Source organism: Asparagus officinalis, chromosome 3 (genome assembly GCF_001876935.1).
Source record: "Asparagus officinalis chromosome 3, Aspof.V1, whole genome shotgun sequence".
Classification (NCBI taxonomy): domain Eukaryota; kingdom Viridiplantae; phylum Streptophyta; class Magnoliopsida; order Asparagales; family Asparagaceae; genus Asparagus; species Asparagus officinalis.
Genome location: NC_033796.1, coordinates 100,130,426 through 100,147,344, shown reverse-complemented (window position 1 = coordinate 100,147,344; position 16,919 = coordinate 100,130,426). Strand labels below are relative to the sequence as shown.

The window sequence follows — 16,919 nt, the reverse complement described above, 5'->3', positions numbered from 1 at the left end:
TTCATCATCTAATGACATGAACTCATTGTATACATTAATTTATTTAGAATCGTTAAATAAAATGGTGGCCATTAGGATGTTGAATGAAGGTGAGAAGACTCTATGTGTACGATTTAATTTTGAACCATAAAAGAAGACTATTTGAAGTTTAAGTAAGAATATATTTTACTTGATCATTTAATCTCCCACTAAATAACTTTACCCTATCTTTTTATCTTATCAATTTTTTATTTATGAATTTAATACATGTATGCATGCGTTTTAATCATTTAATATTGATACTAATGTGTATGACATCAATTGACATAAAATTACATGGATACCCATAACAAGTAAAAATATTTTTATGATATAATAATTGTACATGCAAATACACATTAGAGGCTATTATGGGGAAAATTTTTAACATTATTCACACTTTCAATATCAGATTAGATTAAATTAGATAGATTAGGTTAGATTTAGAATAGTATTATATTAGATATTAGATAATAATTTTAAAATCTTCAAAACTTTATAAATTACAAAAAATGGGCATGAAACAATATTTAATAGGGTTTTTAAAGGGACTAATATGCCATTATCAAGATGTGAGGGCCTGATATGCAATTTCAGCATATGTAAGGGATTAATATCTAAAAAGAACCCTATTTAACAACTCATTCACTCTCTCTCTTCTCTCTCCCTCTCTCTCTCTCCCCTGTCATCAGATTCGCATTAACCGGAACAGTTCTCCTTCCTCCGATCGGATCCCTGACCCTCAGATTCAAACCCTATTCTCTTCTGGATCTCAAGAAAGATAAAAGTCGCCGCTTTTTTATCGCAGATCTCCTCCAATTCCTTCAATTCTGGCGAATTAGGGCTCCGTTCTTTGCTCGGATGAGGCCTCTCGTTTACTTTTCCTAGGGAGTGCCCTAGGGTTTTGGTGAGCGGGGATCTCGGAGATGGCGTCTTCTCCGGTCAAGTTCCTGCTCGCTTTCCTTGTCTTCGCCTTCCTCGGCTGGATTGTCTTTGTGTAAGTCTTGTGATTTTTGTTGATTTGTTTGCACTCCCAAATTAGTGATCATCTTCATTATAAGTTCAGATTTATCATTTTCACCATAATTACCTCTAGACTTGAAGCAAAGATACCAGTTTATAGCAACAATAACTGGAAACAGCCATGTAGTTTAATTGGACATGTAAGGTTCTCTTCACTATCTCAAGTAATTAGAAATGTTAAGTTCTTGTCACTAACGCGTACTTGAATTTTGTTGCTAGTGATCCAGCATAATCGTTACCCATCAAGATTCAAGAGTCAGTAGGCACGTATGATGGGACATTGAAGAAAATAGAAATCAATTGATGTGTTCAAATTCTCTTTTTGTCAGGAAACTAAAAAGCATCGATCAAATCCACATATTGAACTAAATGTATATGATTAGCTCCTAATAGATTTTCACGTTGGCTGAGATCTGGTCAGGGTTAATGTCGAACGGATATCACAACTAGGTTATCAATGAAGATAATGTTTCTATTTAATATTTCACTTATTAAATGAGTCACATAGGAGGCAAGTGTGATAACATGTGCTTGAAAGAGAATCCTAACCTGTGTTGTGGAGCAAGTTATTTAGGTGTAATTTTTTAAGTGCGCTCCAGCTTGAGCCCTAATTCATGCTAAAAGAGTGTTGAAACGAACAAAGGACTCAAAGGCCCATTGAATTATGCTCTCATAAAGATGCGATATATTATTTGCCTAAACCTTAATAGTTCTTTTGGTGCATTAAACAAGCAAAAGTTAATTCATCTCGCTAAGCTTCACCCTCTTTGTTTTTCACCATTGAAGCTTCTGATTCTCAATAGTCAATTTGAGACATTCATCCGTGGTGTACGTTCCAAAAGTGAGTTTCTACACTTAAAATGGAATTTCAAGTCTTGCAGAAAAAATGATGGAGATTAAAAGATGTGGTCTATACCTTTGTTTATAAGCTTGTAAAGTTCAGATTGATTTTACCCATTGCAAATGCAATTGTTGAGAGAGTATTTTAGGCTATGAAAATTGTGAAAACTAAGTTGCATAACCACATGGTAGATCACTAGATGAATGACTGCATAGTAAAATATATCAAATGTGATATTTTTTATACTATTTGTAATGATGTAATTATGTAACACTTTCAAGAAATAACAAAATCTTGGAATGTTATTTTCAAACTTGTTGTCATTATTTTATTGGGGCTGGTTTTTATTATATCCTGACTATACTTTTGGATTTGAGGGTACTCTTTTTCTTTTTTTTTAAACGACCATTTCATATATAATATTTTGTTGGGCTTTTTTGGGGTTTGAGATCCCATCCTTTCTCTCAAAAAGTATCCTTGTTATCAAATGAGATTGCCAATTAATTATTATTATTTTTGAAGTTCAATTTATGGCTACACTGCTGCTGGACATAACTAACCATAAAATTGAACTGCAAAATGAAACTACCCGAAAGAAAAGGAGATCAATCCTACCATTAAAGCTAAGAAACCAAAGGGGGAAGAAATGAAAGAGGAGAGATAAAACGATTACAATTATCATCATGCTAAGAGAAGCCTAGCCTCAAATGTGGGCTAAGGGCTTATATAGAAGTGGGATCCAAGGGTAGCCATTGGATCAATAAATCTGAATGGGCATGGGTGGAGCAATCGGGTTAGTGTGTATTAATTCATTGATAAATTTATTATTACTTTATGATGTTCGTGACTAATTGAATAGTTTGTTAAATTTATTGAAATCTTCATGCCTCATTAATGTTATGTTATTTGTTGATATTTTGACAATTTATTGCTAAATGTACTTAAGGAAAGTTCAAAACTATTTGGATGTGGAAGATTGCAAGCTAATAATCATCTAAAATTTTCTTCCCTATTCAGGAATAAGTAATTTGACATTAGTGTCTTGAACATAGATTTGAGTAACATTTTTTCAAACTAAGACATTTTTTGAACTTATAATGAGTATAACTTTTGATATCACACTTTTATTTCATCATATTTATAACTTTTGATATCGCACTCTGTATTTCCATCATATTTCATGCGAAGTCAAAATTTTCCATCATCGGGAAAGATCTTGTCTTAGAATTCAATTTCACTTTAGCTGGAGCCTGGAGATTCATGACATGCCTTTGACCATTATATGCAAGTATTTCACCTTTCAGCTCTGCTCCTTGAACTGCTTAAGGAGATCTTCATAAGTCATAAGTGCATTATTTAATTCTTAATAAATAAAAGCCTAGATGATAAAAAAGCAAGGACCTACTTGGTTTGTAAAGAATTATCAGTGTCATTCTATACTTGTTGTAGAAGTTCGAACACATTTACTAGCACATCTTTAAATGAATTGACACTAGCAGAATAAGTGCTGCTGAATTTAAACGTTTTTCAATGACATAAAATACATAAGAAACCGTTGGAATTAGTGTTTCATAAAGTGTTAAATAGTCCTGCTTAAATGCTTTGGTCACAGAGCCGCTTCTCGTGGGGCCAAAGTTCCGTATTAAGTAGTCGACCCGATTTCTTCTTGTAAAAGCGTGTCCAAAAGTAGGTGTGGATACAAAATCAACACGAAAGTCACAAAAGTTGTCATGAAACTTGACTCGCTTTAGAAAAACTAATCGGTTTTCCAAATACCTTAAGAGGGGTTAGTCACTTGGATCATTTTTATAAAAAGTGGAACAATTGTTGAAGTGGGACAATTTTTTGATGGTGGGATATTTTAGTGGGATAATTGGGAACAATTTTTGAAGTGCGATATTTTGATAAAATGATGTAGGTTAATTTGTGATGATCAAGAAGTGTGCAATTTTTGCATTTGATGATATAACCACTATTTCATATTCTTAAACTTGCTATTGTTTATTAATAATTATCATAATAATAATTCAATTTTTTTATTGTTATGAATTATTAAAGTAAAAGTCTAAAAAAATTAACTTTTTTCTATCTTTTTTTTCTTGTACCCCCAAATCTATTTACCTCATATCTTAACTTCAATAATTTTTAGTAAATTATGGATCTATGATCTTTTACTTTAATGCTTTGTTTGGAAGTTTACTGCGGGAAGAAAAGGAAAGGTAAATATTGGAAAGGAAAGCTAGGGAAGGAGAGAGAAAAGATAAAATATTGTTTGAGTGTAGTAAGGGGAGCATAAGTAAACTTAATCCACCTTGTTTGGGAGTTCTAATAAAGGGGATGGAAGTGAAGTGAATATATATATATACATATATGTGTGTATGTATGAGAAAAATGGGTATGTTTGGTACCAAACACAAGTTTTTGTACTTGGTAGTGAGGTGACATATTCCCATCCACTCATTGAAATTGAGGGCCACATTCACATGGATTGTGAGTGGTTGAGAATTAGAATGAGTGGATGAGAATAAGACACCTCACTGCCAAACACAAAATTTATGCTTGGTACCAAGCATACCCATTTTCTCTCTCTCTATATATATATATACTAGGTGGAATGCATGTGCACTGCACGTGGTCAGATAATTTAGTTATTTACTTTAAGTTTATTTATTTACTATAACATGGTTGTAAAAAACTTTAAATTATTAACTTTTTTTTAGATATTTCCATGTTTGGCTTTAACATTTTGTCTTCCAAAGAAATAGTTACACTTAAAGCCTTAAAATATTAATAATTTAAGATTGATTAGTAATTTGAATGTATAATTTCTAAATATTAATGACGTAAGGGACCAATACTAAAAAACTATAATTATTAATGAAAAAATAAAGTCTTGAATTCATCAAAGAAAAATAGTAGGTTTTATCTAGTCATTAAGGATTTTGTTCAGTTATAAAAAATCACTTCCATTTGTTGTTTACTTCCGTTGTTTATCCGGCGACTAAGCATTATAGATATTCAAGAAATTTTTTCTACAATTTTCTAAAAGAATATGCAAATTCAATCAAGAAAGAAAATATAAACTATTTGATCAATTCCAAAATATGACGTTGTACTCTTTTTACATCTTCCCAATTACTAATTGATTTGTCAAAATGATTACTCTCTAGTTTTAGAAAATTATAAAATATAGTCTGAGAATGATTTATACATATTATGCATTCATATTGATTGTATTTTAATAAAATAATTCATATATATCCAATAGATTGTATTTTAATAAAATAATTCATATATATCCAATATCAAACAACATCCAAAGGTTTAGCTTAAGAAGTTAGAAGAATATAATATCTACAACAATATTCATATCTAAGCTATGAGCTTCATAAACTTATAAGAAGGTGAGTAATATAAAATAATAACTTAATTTATTTTGTTAAATAATTTATTACAAATCATAAAAATTGAGGGAAATTAGAAGGATCACATATCCATCCCAAATAAATATTAAATTTCTCTTAGAGATTCTTATAGCAAAAGATTTTCAGAGTTGATGTGCAGGGTAATTTAAGGATAAATAACTCAAACCAGTCCATTGAGTGATAGACATGCTATAAACTCCACTCGTATAAAATTAATGTCACATGAGCCTTAAGTTGTGCTTTTATTTAAGGTAAATTAATGTCACATGAGCCTTAAGTTGTGCTTTTATTTAAGGTTAATTTTAGAAAACTCCCACTCAACTATTGGAGGCATGTCAACCCACTTAGCCTCTTCCCCCTCCCCCCACTATTTAAAACTGAGTAAATCTCTGTCAAGTTTTGGGTATTTTATAGATAATTTATCTCACCTTAAAAAAATTAAATTTTTGTGAACTTTTCTCATCTAAACTTAACCTCTCAAAACTAATATCATTATGTCTTATCTATTATGTGACAAGTACTTGACTTGGAAACTAAACTTAACCTCTCAAAACTAATATCATTATGTCTTATCTATTATGTGACAAGTACTTGACTTGGAAAGACCAAAATATCCATCAACTATAAAAGAATTACCTTAATTTTTGCCGGATGAAAGAAAAATAGGTGATATAGAGGAAAAAGAATTGTAAATTAGTTATGGTCTTTTTATTATTAGTTTAAGGTCTCTTTTTTTATTAAAATTACTTTCTTCAAGATGGTATTTTGTCCAAATCACATATTGAGGTAACTACATTAAGAGGGTTTGTTGATAGAAGTGTAAAAGATTAGGGGAGTTATTATGAGACACGCTATAGTTGAGATGTATTTTCTAAAATTGCACCGAAATTAAGAGGGGTTATTTATAACACCTCCCAGAATAGGGGGCTTTTGTTAAATTGAATTAGTTGAGTGGGTTTTTAAGACAATCCCCATAGTTGAGAGGGTTTTTTAAAAATTAACTTTTCTTTTAAATATGACTTATTTATAATTTTTCTATTAAAACTTTAATAATTTAATATTAGACCTAAAATTATGAGATTTTTTAAAATTTTGAGGGACTATCGGACATTTAAAGTCAAAGAATTAATATCAAAATAACATTTACATATTTGCTCTTACAGGCATTGTATTAAATATCGGTGGATATGTTGCTATATCAGCTAATATATTGAGTTAAAGACTTTATCTCGATAATATTTTATACTATTTTCTTTTGTTTGGTAATTTTTTTAATATCGACCGCTGTCGAAAATAGGGCCGATATATCCCTTTGAAGATATTGAGAAAATCGTGTCATTTTTAATTTGATAGTGGGCTCGGGTTTGGATCGTGTTTGGGAAACAAAATCAGAGCCCTCAAAACACACAAAGGCCACAATTCTTCTCCCAAATCTCTCCACTCTTAGCTCTCCCAAAGCTTAAACATATATCTTGATACAAATTCTTGTGTTTAAAATTTATTAATATGTTAGATTACATATTACATATCATGTTATGTATGAATATTATCCCATATGACACCCAGTATTATATACATATCCATGATTTTTGCAATCCGATATCGTGGATTTTATTTGTTCAATATTTATCCGATGTTCAACACTTTATAGTAGTCATTCGAAAACCTCTTCTGAAATTTTTTAAGCGAATTATATAATTTTAGGAAATAATTCAAAATCTTGAGACTCATTCAAAATATGATGCTTTAATTTTTCCACATCTCCTTTACTATATAAATATAAGCTATGCATGTGGCCTCATATTTTATGATGAATGTTATTTATCAATGAAATCATATACTATCGTTTGTAGATAACAAATGTTTCAAATCTTTTATAGGCTTAACTGAACTTATATACCTTATAATTTACCAAAATTATACTATATATACCTCCACTTGTATCTTGCTATACTTTTTTTTTAAATTTAAGATAGCATATCTTGCTACACTTAAATATCCTAATGTTTTCTAAAATTTTATGCTTGTACCTTTTGTCTTGTTACCTAAACATAAGAATGCTCTTTGTAATTTTCCTATTTGAGTGTCATGATATAATTTGAGGACAATTCTATGTTTTTTATTCTTTCCATAAATACTTTATTAACATGTAATTATCTATTAATAATTTAATATATTATTATACATGACTAATAGTTCATATGATGTAGAGTTTACAATAACGTTGGAAGTTTTATGGACCGAATTATACAAATTTAAAGTGACATATAATATAATTAATTAACAATGATAATTAATTTAGTTTAGTTAGTATTAGAATGTAATATCAAAAAAGAATAGGGGTAATATAGTCATTGGAAAATTTTTTCACAACTCTCTCTTTTAAAGAGAGTATGATTATCAATGAGATCATATACTATTTTTGTAGATAACAAATGTTTCAAATCTTTTATAGCCTTAACTGAACTTATATACCTTATAATTTACCAAAATTATACTTATATACCTCTACTTGTATCTTGCTACACTTTTTTTTAAAATTTAAGATAACATATCTTGCTGCACTTAAATATCCTAATATTTTCTAAAATTTTATGCCTGTATCTTCTGTCCTGTTACCTAAACATAAGAATGCTCTTTGTAATTTTCCTATATGAGTGTCATGATATAATTTTAGGAGAATTCTATTTTTTTATTTCTTTCCATTAAAATTTTATTAATATGCAATTATCTATTAATATATTATTATACATTATTAATAGTTAATATGATATTGAGTTTTACAATAGCGTTGGAAGTTTTAGGGACCAAACTATACAAATTTAAAGTGACATATAATATAATTAATTAACAATGATTATTAGTTTAGTTTAGTTAGTACTAGAATGTAATATCAAAAAAGGGGTAATATAGTCATTGAAAAGTTTTTCCACAACTCTCTCTTTTAAAGGGAGTATGATATATATATATATATATATATATATATATATATATATATATATATATATATATATATATATATATATATATATATATATATATATATATATATATATATATATATATATATATATATATATATACACACACACACACACATGAAGGTCGGCATATGGCGTGATCACAGCAATCGACCTAGTTATTGACGGATGGCTGAGATCAATCCTAGAATTTGAAGGACCGCTTGGGAGCCAAAGCACTACCCTCTATTAGCATGCATTCTGAGCTTGGAGAATGTGGCGACACTAATGCATGATCTCCCATGACATCAGAACGTCACATCAAATACAATCCTCAGTGATCCCTCTTAAATGAGCTTCAAAATCTTAGTAGTCGATAGTTCATTTCTCTCAAACTCGTCCACCTAAGTCCAAGTGAAAGGCACCAAAGTTACTACATAGAAATGACTAAGTATTAATCCTCTCCCATGAGTTGACACGTGTCCATTCTGGCTAAGCATTAGAGCGACTCTACCCTAGGCAGAACGATTCGACCAACACTGACGCTACCCTTCTTAAGGAGGGCCATATCAAAAGGTGTCCTCACTCGGAGCCACGACTTTAGTCGACCTTACTTCTCTACAACCCACGAGTAGGTGTGCTAAACTGAATTCGTATACAAGGAAATATCCGTAAATGTACGGATATGGTTACTCAAATCTATAACTGGTAGGATATGTTTACAGATATAGTTTTATAGTGAAATATTCGTATCCGTATTCAAAATATCCGAATACATATTAGTCATACTCTTACGATAGTTTTGATTCTTATATTATGGATTTATGGTTAATTTTGATGATCAAGGTGTTTAATCTTAGCTTTTCAGTTATAATGAACATATTGACGACCAATGTTGAAAATAGCGATAACGCATAGCGTAACGCTTACCTCAGGTTAATATAAAATGCAAAATAACATAACTCTTAATATAGGTTAAATAATTTATTATTATTTAAAGGATATATATATATATACACACACCCACACACACACATGCATATGTATATATATATATACATATACATACACACACACATATATGCATATATATGTATATGTATATGTATATATATATATATACATACACACACACACACACATGCATATGTATATATATATATACATACACACACACACACACATATATGCATATATATGTATATACATACACACACACATATATGCATATATATGTATATGTATATGTATATATATATATATACACACACCCACACACACACATGCATATGTATATATATATATACATACACACACACACACACATATATGCATATATATGTATATGTATATATATATACACACACACACATGTGTATATATATATATATCTACACACACACACACACACACACATATATATATATATAGGACAAATTTTCAAAACCGACCCCTTTGGATTTTTAATTGCAAAAAACGACCTATTTCAGTTTTATTTATAAAAACCGACCCAGTTAGTTGAAACTGGGTCGGTTTTTGAAATTTTTTTTTCCAAACTTCACGGGAGTTCAACTCCCGTGAAGTTTTGTTATGAGAAAAACTTCACGGGAGTTCAACTCCCGTGAAGTTTCCCAAAAAATTTTAAAAAAACCGACCTGTTTTCAGCTAAACAGGTCGTTTTTTGTAAATATTTTCAAAACCGGTCGTTTTTTGCAATTAAAAACCCAAAAGGGTCGGTTTTGAAAATTTGTCCTATATATATATATATATATATATTTAAAGTTGCATAAATACCCTTACATGTTATTAAGACATTTTGTCGGCTAGTAAATTATAAGGGTAAAGTTGTCTTTCGATCTTGTAAAAATTTACACCTATTTCTTTTATTCCCTCTACCGCCCAATTTGGGGGGAGGAAGGAAACTGTTACAAAATTTCACCTTTCCTTCCATCCTTTAACCCCTCAAAAACACTCCCATACAAAGGTTTTATAAAATTTCACATTCCCTTCCATCCTCTAACACCCATTCAAATACACTGTAAAATAATTATATAAATCTAATTAATATTCAGTAAAAATAGAATATAAAGAGATGATTAAGAAGGGCGGCATACAAATCTGATTGTGTGGTCAGATGATGGCGATGAACATTGGAGGAAGATAGGAGGGAGCAAAGAAAAGAAATATGAAAAAAGAAGAAATAAGTAGTAGGTTCTAGTCGTCTAAAACTTGAGATAATTTGAGAGACTAGAACTTTTATTTTTGTATAGAGAAATGAAAAAGTGGAATGATTTTTTACCATTGTCCCAATTCTAATATTGTTCTAGTTCTAGTTCTAATTGACTAAACTATATAATTTTATCCTAGTTCTAGTTCTAATTGACTTACACTATAAAGTTTTATCCCTCAAATTATCCTAGTTCTAGTTTTGAGTTCTATTTGATTAATCCCCCTAATTAAATCTGATTCTAAAACCGAGTCCTAAAGCCAATTTTGCTACGCCGCCTCTTTCTCTTTTGTTGCTCTGCCTTCTTTTCATCTTTCTTCTTCTCCCAAAACTCCACTCGTTCCTCCTCTCAAGCGTGACTTAAACCTCTGACTTTATCCAAGGCCTCCTCTACTCAACTTGCGAATTTGTCTTTAACCTCCAACCTCATCCACCACCTCCTTCCTTCAAAATTGACTTATGTCTTTTTCCACTTAAGGTCGCTTAGGCCCCAAAGAGCCTAAGCGGCACCTTGCTGCGCCGAGTTCCACTTTCCACAACCTAGGTTGGAATCTTACTAAAATCAACATGAGATTTTTTTTTGAAAAAAATGACGTATGCGTGTGCGTATGGTATGAAGGGACTAGTCTCATTGGCGAGAATGGTCCCTTCTGTTTTATTTTCATTTTCCCACTAGATAAGAGTACTAAACACTATGGTACTTGTATATACTACAAAATATTGCTACAATAGTGCCTTTTTAGGAGGTAGTCATGGTGCATAATGAAACAAGTGAGTCTTTGATTACTAGGTCCTGTACAGGGAGGAAGAGTTGTTCTTATTTTTGCTTTTAGAATAAAGAGTAGAAGGCGATATTGGCCATACATATTAGAACATGTTTCTTTTTATAAGTGTCTATTTGCTGTTGTGTTCATTTGGTCGTGGGCCAATGGAGTTTGCAACTATTGCGATTGTGCTGTTAAATTGAGAACTCAATTTTGTTTAGGGACATTATGTTTATCGTATAAGGTAGTAGTGCTCATAAAAGAATTTGACATAACTATTGCAAAGTTGACTTGAAATTAGTTATAGAGGAAACTTACAAATTTACTGATGGAACCAAGGTGGCATTTTCACTCTGTGAGTTCTAAAGTATATAGGGCGTGTAGTGTGTACCTATTTTTTCTTAATGAGAGTGATTACCTATCTTTTCTGCTTACGCTGCTATAGGTTTAATTACCTTGCAGGTTACTGAAGATATTGTTACTTGGTAGCTGATCATATGCAATTCTGCTAGCTAAGAATGTTAGAAATCCAATTATATTTGTTATTTTTAGAGTATCTATTGTTTGTACCGTGTAATTTTTTCCATCAATCTGCATGCCTTTACACATGTGTATGCATGTTTGCAGACAATGTTTTACATATAGTTTATCCTAGTTATTCAAATCTATCACTTTTTTAATTATTGTGTTGTTTTCTACTAGCATTTTGACATCTATTGTTAAACACTTGCACTAGGAAGCATAATTCCTCTATTCTCTTTCGAATTTCATTTTATGTTCCCTTTTCTACTGCCTTCAATCTTTGTTTTTGCAGCTGTTCCTTGTATAGACCTTAACATGCCTTTATGTATTATTGGGTTATAATCGTTAGATTCCTTGTTCTTAGATTTGCTGCGAGGTTGTTGGCATGGTTCTTGAGCCGAATATTGCGCGCATCTGTTGAGTTTCGTGTTGCTGGATGCAATTGTTTAAGGGATGTTTCTGTGAAGTTCTCAAAGGTCATTCATTACAAACTTGTTTAATGTTAGTATATTTGGCATTATAGTTGTACTTTGATAGTTACCTTTTTTTGAACCATTTTGCAAAATAATATTATTTAATCCAAATTGAGCATTAAGTTTCATTTAATTGACTAATGCCTAGATTTGACATTTACTCTTGTTATCCCATCCAACTGAAACTCATTCTAAAATTTGTGAAACCCAATTGAGCTATTTTATAATCCATCAAGATCTATGATGTACTCAGAGTAATATGCTACCAATTGATTAATCAAGTAGTAAGGATTAATACCAGGTTCTATTAATATGCTTGAGGCCATAAAAATTGTCAAAGTTATAGGTTTCTGAGCCTTTGACATAACATACAACATTTGAGTAATAAGGATGGAATTTTAACTAGCCTTTCAAACTCCCACAAAAGAATGATTTGTATCTCACTTCACAATATTTCAAGAATTTAATGTCTATCATGGGCTATTATTAGCCCAAAATGATCAACAACGCTGTTGCTTATGCCAAGCGTTACCATGCGTGTCAAATCCACGCCAACTATATTCACAAACCACCCGAAGACCTGCATCTGATAGCAATTTCGTAGCTGTTTGAGACATGGGGGATGAATGTTGTCGGACCGATATCTCCACTATCAGCCAAAGGTCATCGATTCATCCTTGCGATAACAAACTACTTCTCTAAGTGGGCTGAAGTCGTTCCCTTAAGAGAAGTCAAAACTAGTGATGTGATCAAGTTCGTCGAACATCACATTGTCTACCGATACGACGTTTCAAGACGTATCGTTCATGATAACGGATCGCAATTCGTTATTCATGCATTTACTCGGTTTTGTGACAAGTTCAGAATACAGAACATGGTGTCTACGACTTATAATCCATCAACAAATGGACTAGTCGAGGCTTTCAACAAGATGATCGTCAAGATCTTGACCAAGCTTACATCCAACAGCAAGCGCGACTGGAATGAAAAGCTCGGTGAAAGCTTGTGGGCGTATCGTATTACGGTTCGTACACCGACGTACACCATATCTTATTCACTGGTATACGGTTACGAAGCCGTGCTACCGTTGGAGATTCAAATTCCATTCCTATGCATCGCACCCGCAACAGGAATGACGACTGAAGAAATTCATTGGCGACGTCTCGCAGAATTGGAGGCGTTAGATGAGAAGTGGCTCGAAGCTCAACAACACATTGAGTTCTATCAAGCCCGAATATCCAAGGCTTTCGACAAGAAAGTTAAGCAAAAATCTTTCAAGGAAGGAGAGCTGGTCCTCGCTGTTCGACGACCCGATACTCAACTCCAAGAAAAAAGGAAAGTTCCAACCCAAATGGGAATGACCATTCGTAATAGAGACAGTCTATAGATCTTATAATATTTCAAGAATTTAATGGTTGTCATAGATCTCAGCTCACAACATATAACAACATAGTCATACCTAAAAATTTTAGTAATTTATAAAAAAATGCTAAAATTTCCTCTCAGTAAAATCACTAAACTTCTTCTCGCTGTCGTTGGTTGTGGGGTAGTGTCGTTGATTGCCACTCGAACGAGGAGGGGATGGTGTGGGTAACTTCAGACTCTCAGAGGACGTGGAGATGACTGCAGAGGAGAGCGAGAGGCTATGGCGGATTGTATCAGTGGAGTTGGTGGAGGTAACGTCAAGGGTTAGCGTTAGAGGTAGGGTGATGGCGAAGGAGATAGGATGGGCGGGCAACGGCTTGCAATGGAGCTCCTGGGATCGACAATAGTGATTTTGTCGGATGAGGGTGAACTAAAAAAATTGAAAGTGACCTATGAGAATTTGTAGGAGAGAAAGGGAGAGAAGAAGAGAGAGAGAGTGGGTTCCACCCATTATAGAGTTAGTGATCTCTTGGGATGGTTTTTTGATGAATGGTTTGAGACTGAACCATATAGGTGTCGCCGTAGATTGAATCTATTATGACACCTTAGAAACACATCCTCTTTAAGACAAATAGAACGTTGAGATTCATTGAATTGACTATTGCTAGATTTGACATTTGCCCTTGATATCTTATCCAACCGACACTCGTTCAAAAATTTGTGAAACTTAATAGAGTTGTTTCATAATCCGCAAAACCAGTGGCATCTTCGGAGTACTATGCTACCAATTTACTAATCATTGCCATTGTTTTAAATATCTCTGACATGGCCCTGTATATCCTTTTACCGGGCTTGCAGCAACGATATGGTCTCTAAATATTATTTACTGCTTGTTCCCTATTTTGGGTGATATATACCCTATATGGTTGATATATCAGTCGATATGCTCGTCAATATATCCTTTTGTATAGCTTGTCACAAAACAATATACTGGGTTTGACAATTTGGGCGAGATATCATGATTTTACCATTAGATCAAATGATATTTTGGCCTAAAAATCTGACGAAATGTTGCAACATTGATTTATACTTCTATTTAGTTGATTAGTGATCCTAAACATATATTATTTATATTTTGTATGTTTAGATTTTATTAAGTATGTTGAGATTACATTTTAGTGCATTACACTATATATGCAAACATTTGTTATGGCATTCTGATATTTACCACATATCCCGATATTTCCCCGATATCCGCAATCCAGTATGAATTTTGGTCATCCGATATTTTCCTGATATCTGATATTTAAAACCTTGATCATTGCTCCAACTCCTTTAGGTTATGAAAGCAAAAGTCCTTGCACAATGTTCAAAAACATGTTTTATTATTTGCGCGGTCCGAGAGCTTTTAAAAATTAATCGGATTAAGCTTTGATTAAGTGGATTATATGAAATTATGTGTATTTGATTTTTTAATATATATTTAATATCATATGTTCAAATATATTAAATTAACGAAAATAGAAAACATACTAAGAAAAAGACTAAAAAACATGCTATTTAAAAATTACTAACTACTTGACTACTTAAAAGTTCCATACATCAAAAGTCACTAAATACTTGAATAAAAATTGCTAAATTAAACACTTAAACCAAAAATAAACATCCATAAAATAAAAACAAATCATCTAGTCTTCCTCATCATCTTCATAAAATCATCTCCATTTGGGCCTTCATGATTTAATAACTTCATGATTTCATGCAGGCTTTATAATTTTGAACCGAGCCTGCAACCAAAAAAGACACCTGCATAACTCAATTATGTGGGCGCTTAATCAAAGCCGACCTACTTAAGTGGGTGTCCGCTTTTTTGAGCGTTTAATGTTAATTTTACGCGGATTAGGTCCTCTTCAGCTTAATCGACCACATAATGCTTGTTTTAGAACACTGTTCTTACATATTGCTATAAATATTCAAATTTTAAAGTAAAGTAACTTCTGCTGTTATTTCACCAAGTTATGTTGGCTGCTGCTGTTGCTCCTTTAATTTCTTTTGACCTGGTCTATCCTCATTTTCAATTTACATCTGCAATTTGCAAAAGAACAAATTTTAATTATGCTTAGGATTTTATGTTTTGTATGACTATTGTTTTTTTTTTCCATTCCAATTGTAAAAATGAGAACTTTATTGAGAAAACGACTTGCAGTCAATTTGGCTTAAGTTGTTCTTGGAAAATGTAGCCTTTTCTTTTTAGCTAGCAGCAGAAGAACTAGCAGCTGCAATTGCAACTGCATCTGCTTTTTGCATATCATGATAGTTTTTATAGTTGCAATTTTCTACAAGCGAGACATCTCCATAAATCATTGCATGACTTCACTTTTTTAAAGTAGACAGCAGCTGATCAATTGGTCAAAGTTGTTTGTTTGAGCTATATGGACATTTATGCACAAACATTTTGGCCCTGAGATGCAGGTCTTTGTTTGTTTGTTGCCTGCAATGATAATAACGGAGGAGATATACCTTAACATAACCGAATGGAGGAACAAGATTCTTGTGACCTACCCCCAAACATTTGGGGCAAAGGCTTTGTGGTTATTGATTGTACTGCCTGTAATGATATCTTTTCTTTGTTAGAGGCGATGGTGCATTTCAGAACATGGAGTTTGCTATGTATACTGGGGATAGTTAACATGCAAACTTCATTTTGTGGAACAATTTTTCCCCTTACTTCGTAAACATTTGAGACTATACTGTCTTCAGTTCACACCCTTATGTTAGCTGTACTTAAACTACTTGTTTTTTTAGAATACCAAAGTCGCTAACCCTTATCTGAACTACATGGTTGCTAATCAACCCTTATATTTAGATATATATTGTGCTTAACCTTTTAATTGCTTGTTTCTTAGTATCTGAATCTCCTTTCATGGCATTAGCAGTCTCCTGTTTTTAAGCACTGAAATCCCGTTTATGGTAATTCTTAGCCTGCTTGAAGACTTTGTTTCCCTTTTTCAGGGTGCTGTTGAATCTGTATCTATCGGTGAAATCAAACTCAGCCTGCGTAAATCACTGGTCAAGCTGGGTGTCAGTTTCATTTCTGGGGACCCAAAATTGCAATTGCTGATATCTGACCTAGATGTTGTTTTAAGGACTCCTGAACGAAGTGTTAAAAAGATCAAATCTCCTAGTAAATCTCCAAGATCACACTCATCTGGCAGAGGAAAGTGGATACTCCTGACTAACATAGCAAGATTTCTCTCTGTTTCTGCAACTGAATTGGTTGTGAAGGTATATTTTTGAGGGC

The 16,919-nt window shown here is 32.3% G+C and overlaps 1 protein-coding gene across 2 annotated transcripts in view; it reads left to right on the top strand.

The window, feature by feature from the left end:
• LOC109835051 (protein SABRE-like) overlaps positions 674-16,919 on the top strand; it is a 75,704-nt gene continuing 59,458 nt past the window's right edge. Inside the window, exons 1-3 of one of the 2 annotated variants that reach the window (XM_020403049.1) lie at positions 674-1,015; positions 12,145-12,256; positions 16,631-16,903. In XM_020403049.1, the coding sequence (XP_020258638.1) occupies positions 945-1,015; positions 12,145-12,256; positions 16,631-16,903 (456 nt within the window). In that variant the 5' untranslated portion in view covers positions 674-944. The remainder of the gene's footprint in view (positions 1,016-12,144; positions 12,257-16,630; positions 16,904-16,919) is intronic. The other variant, XM_020403051.1, reaches the window with a different exon arrangement.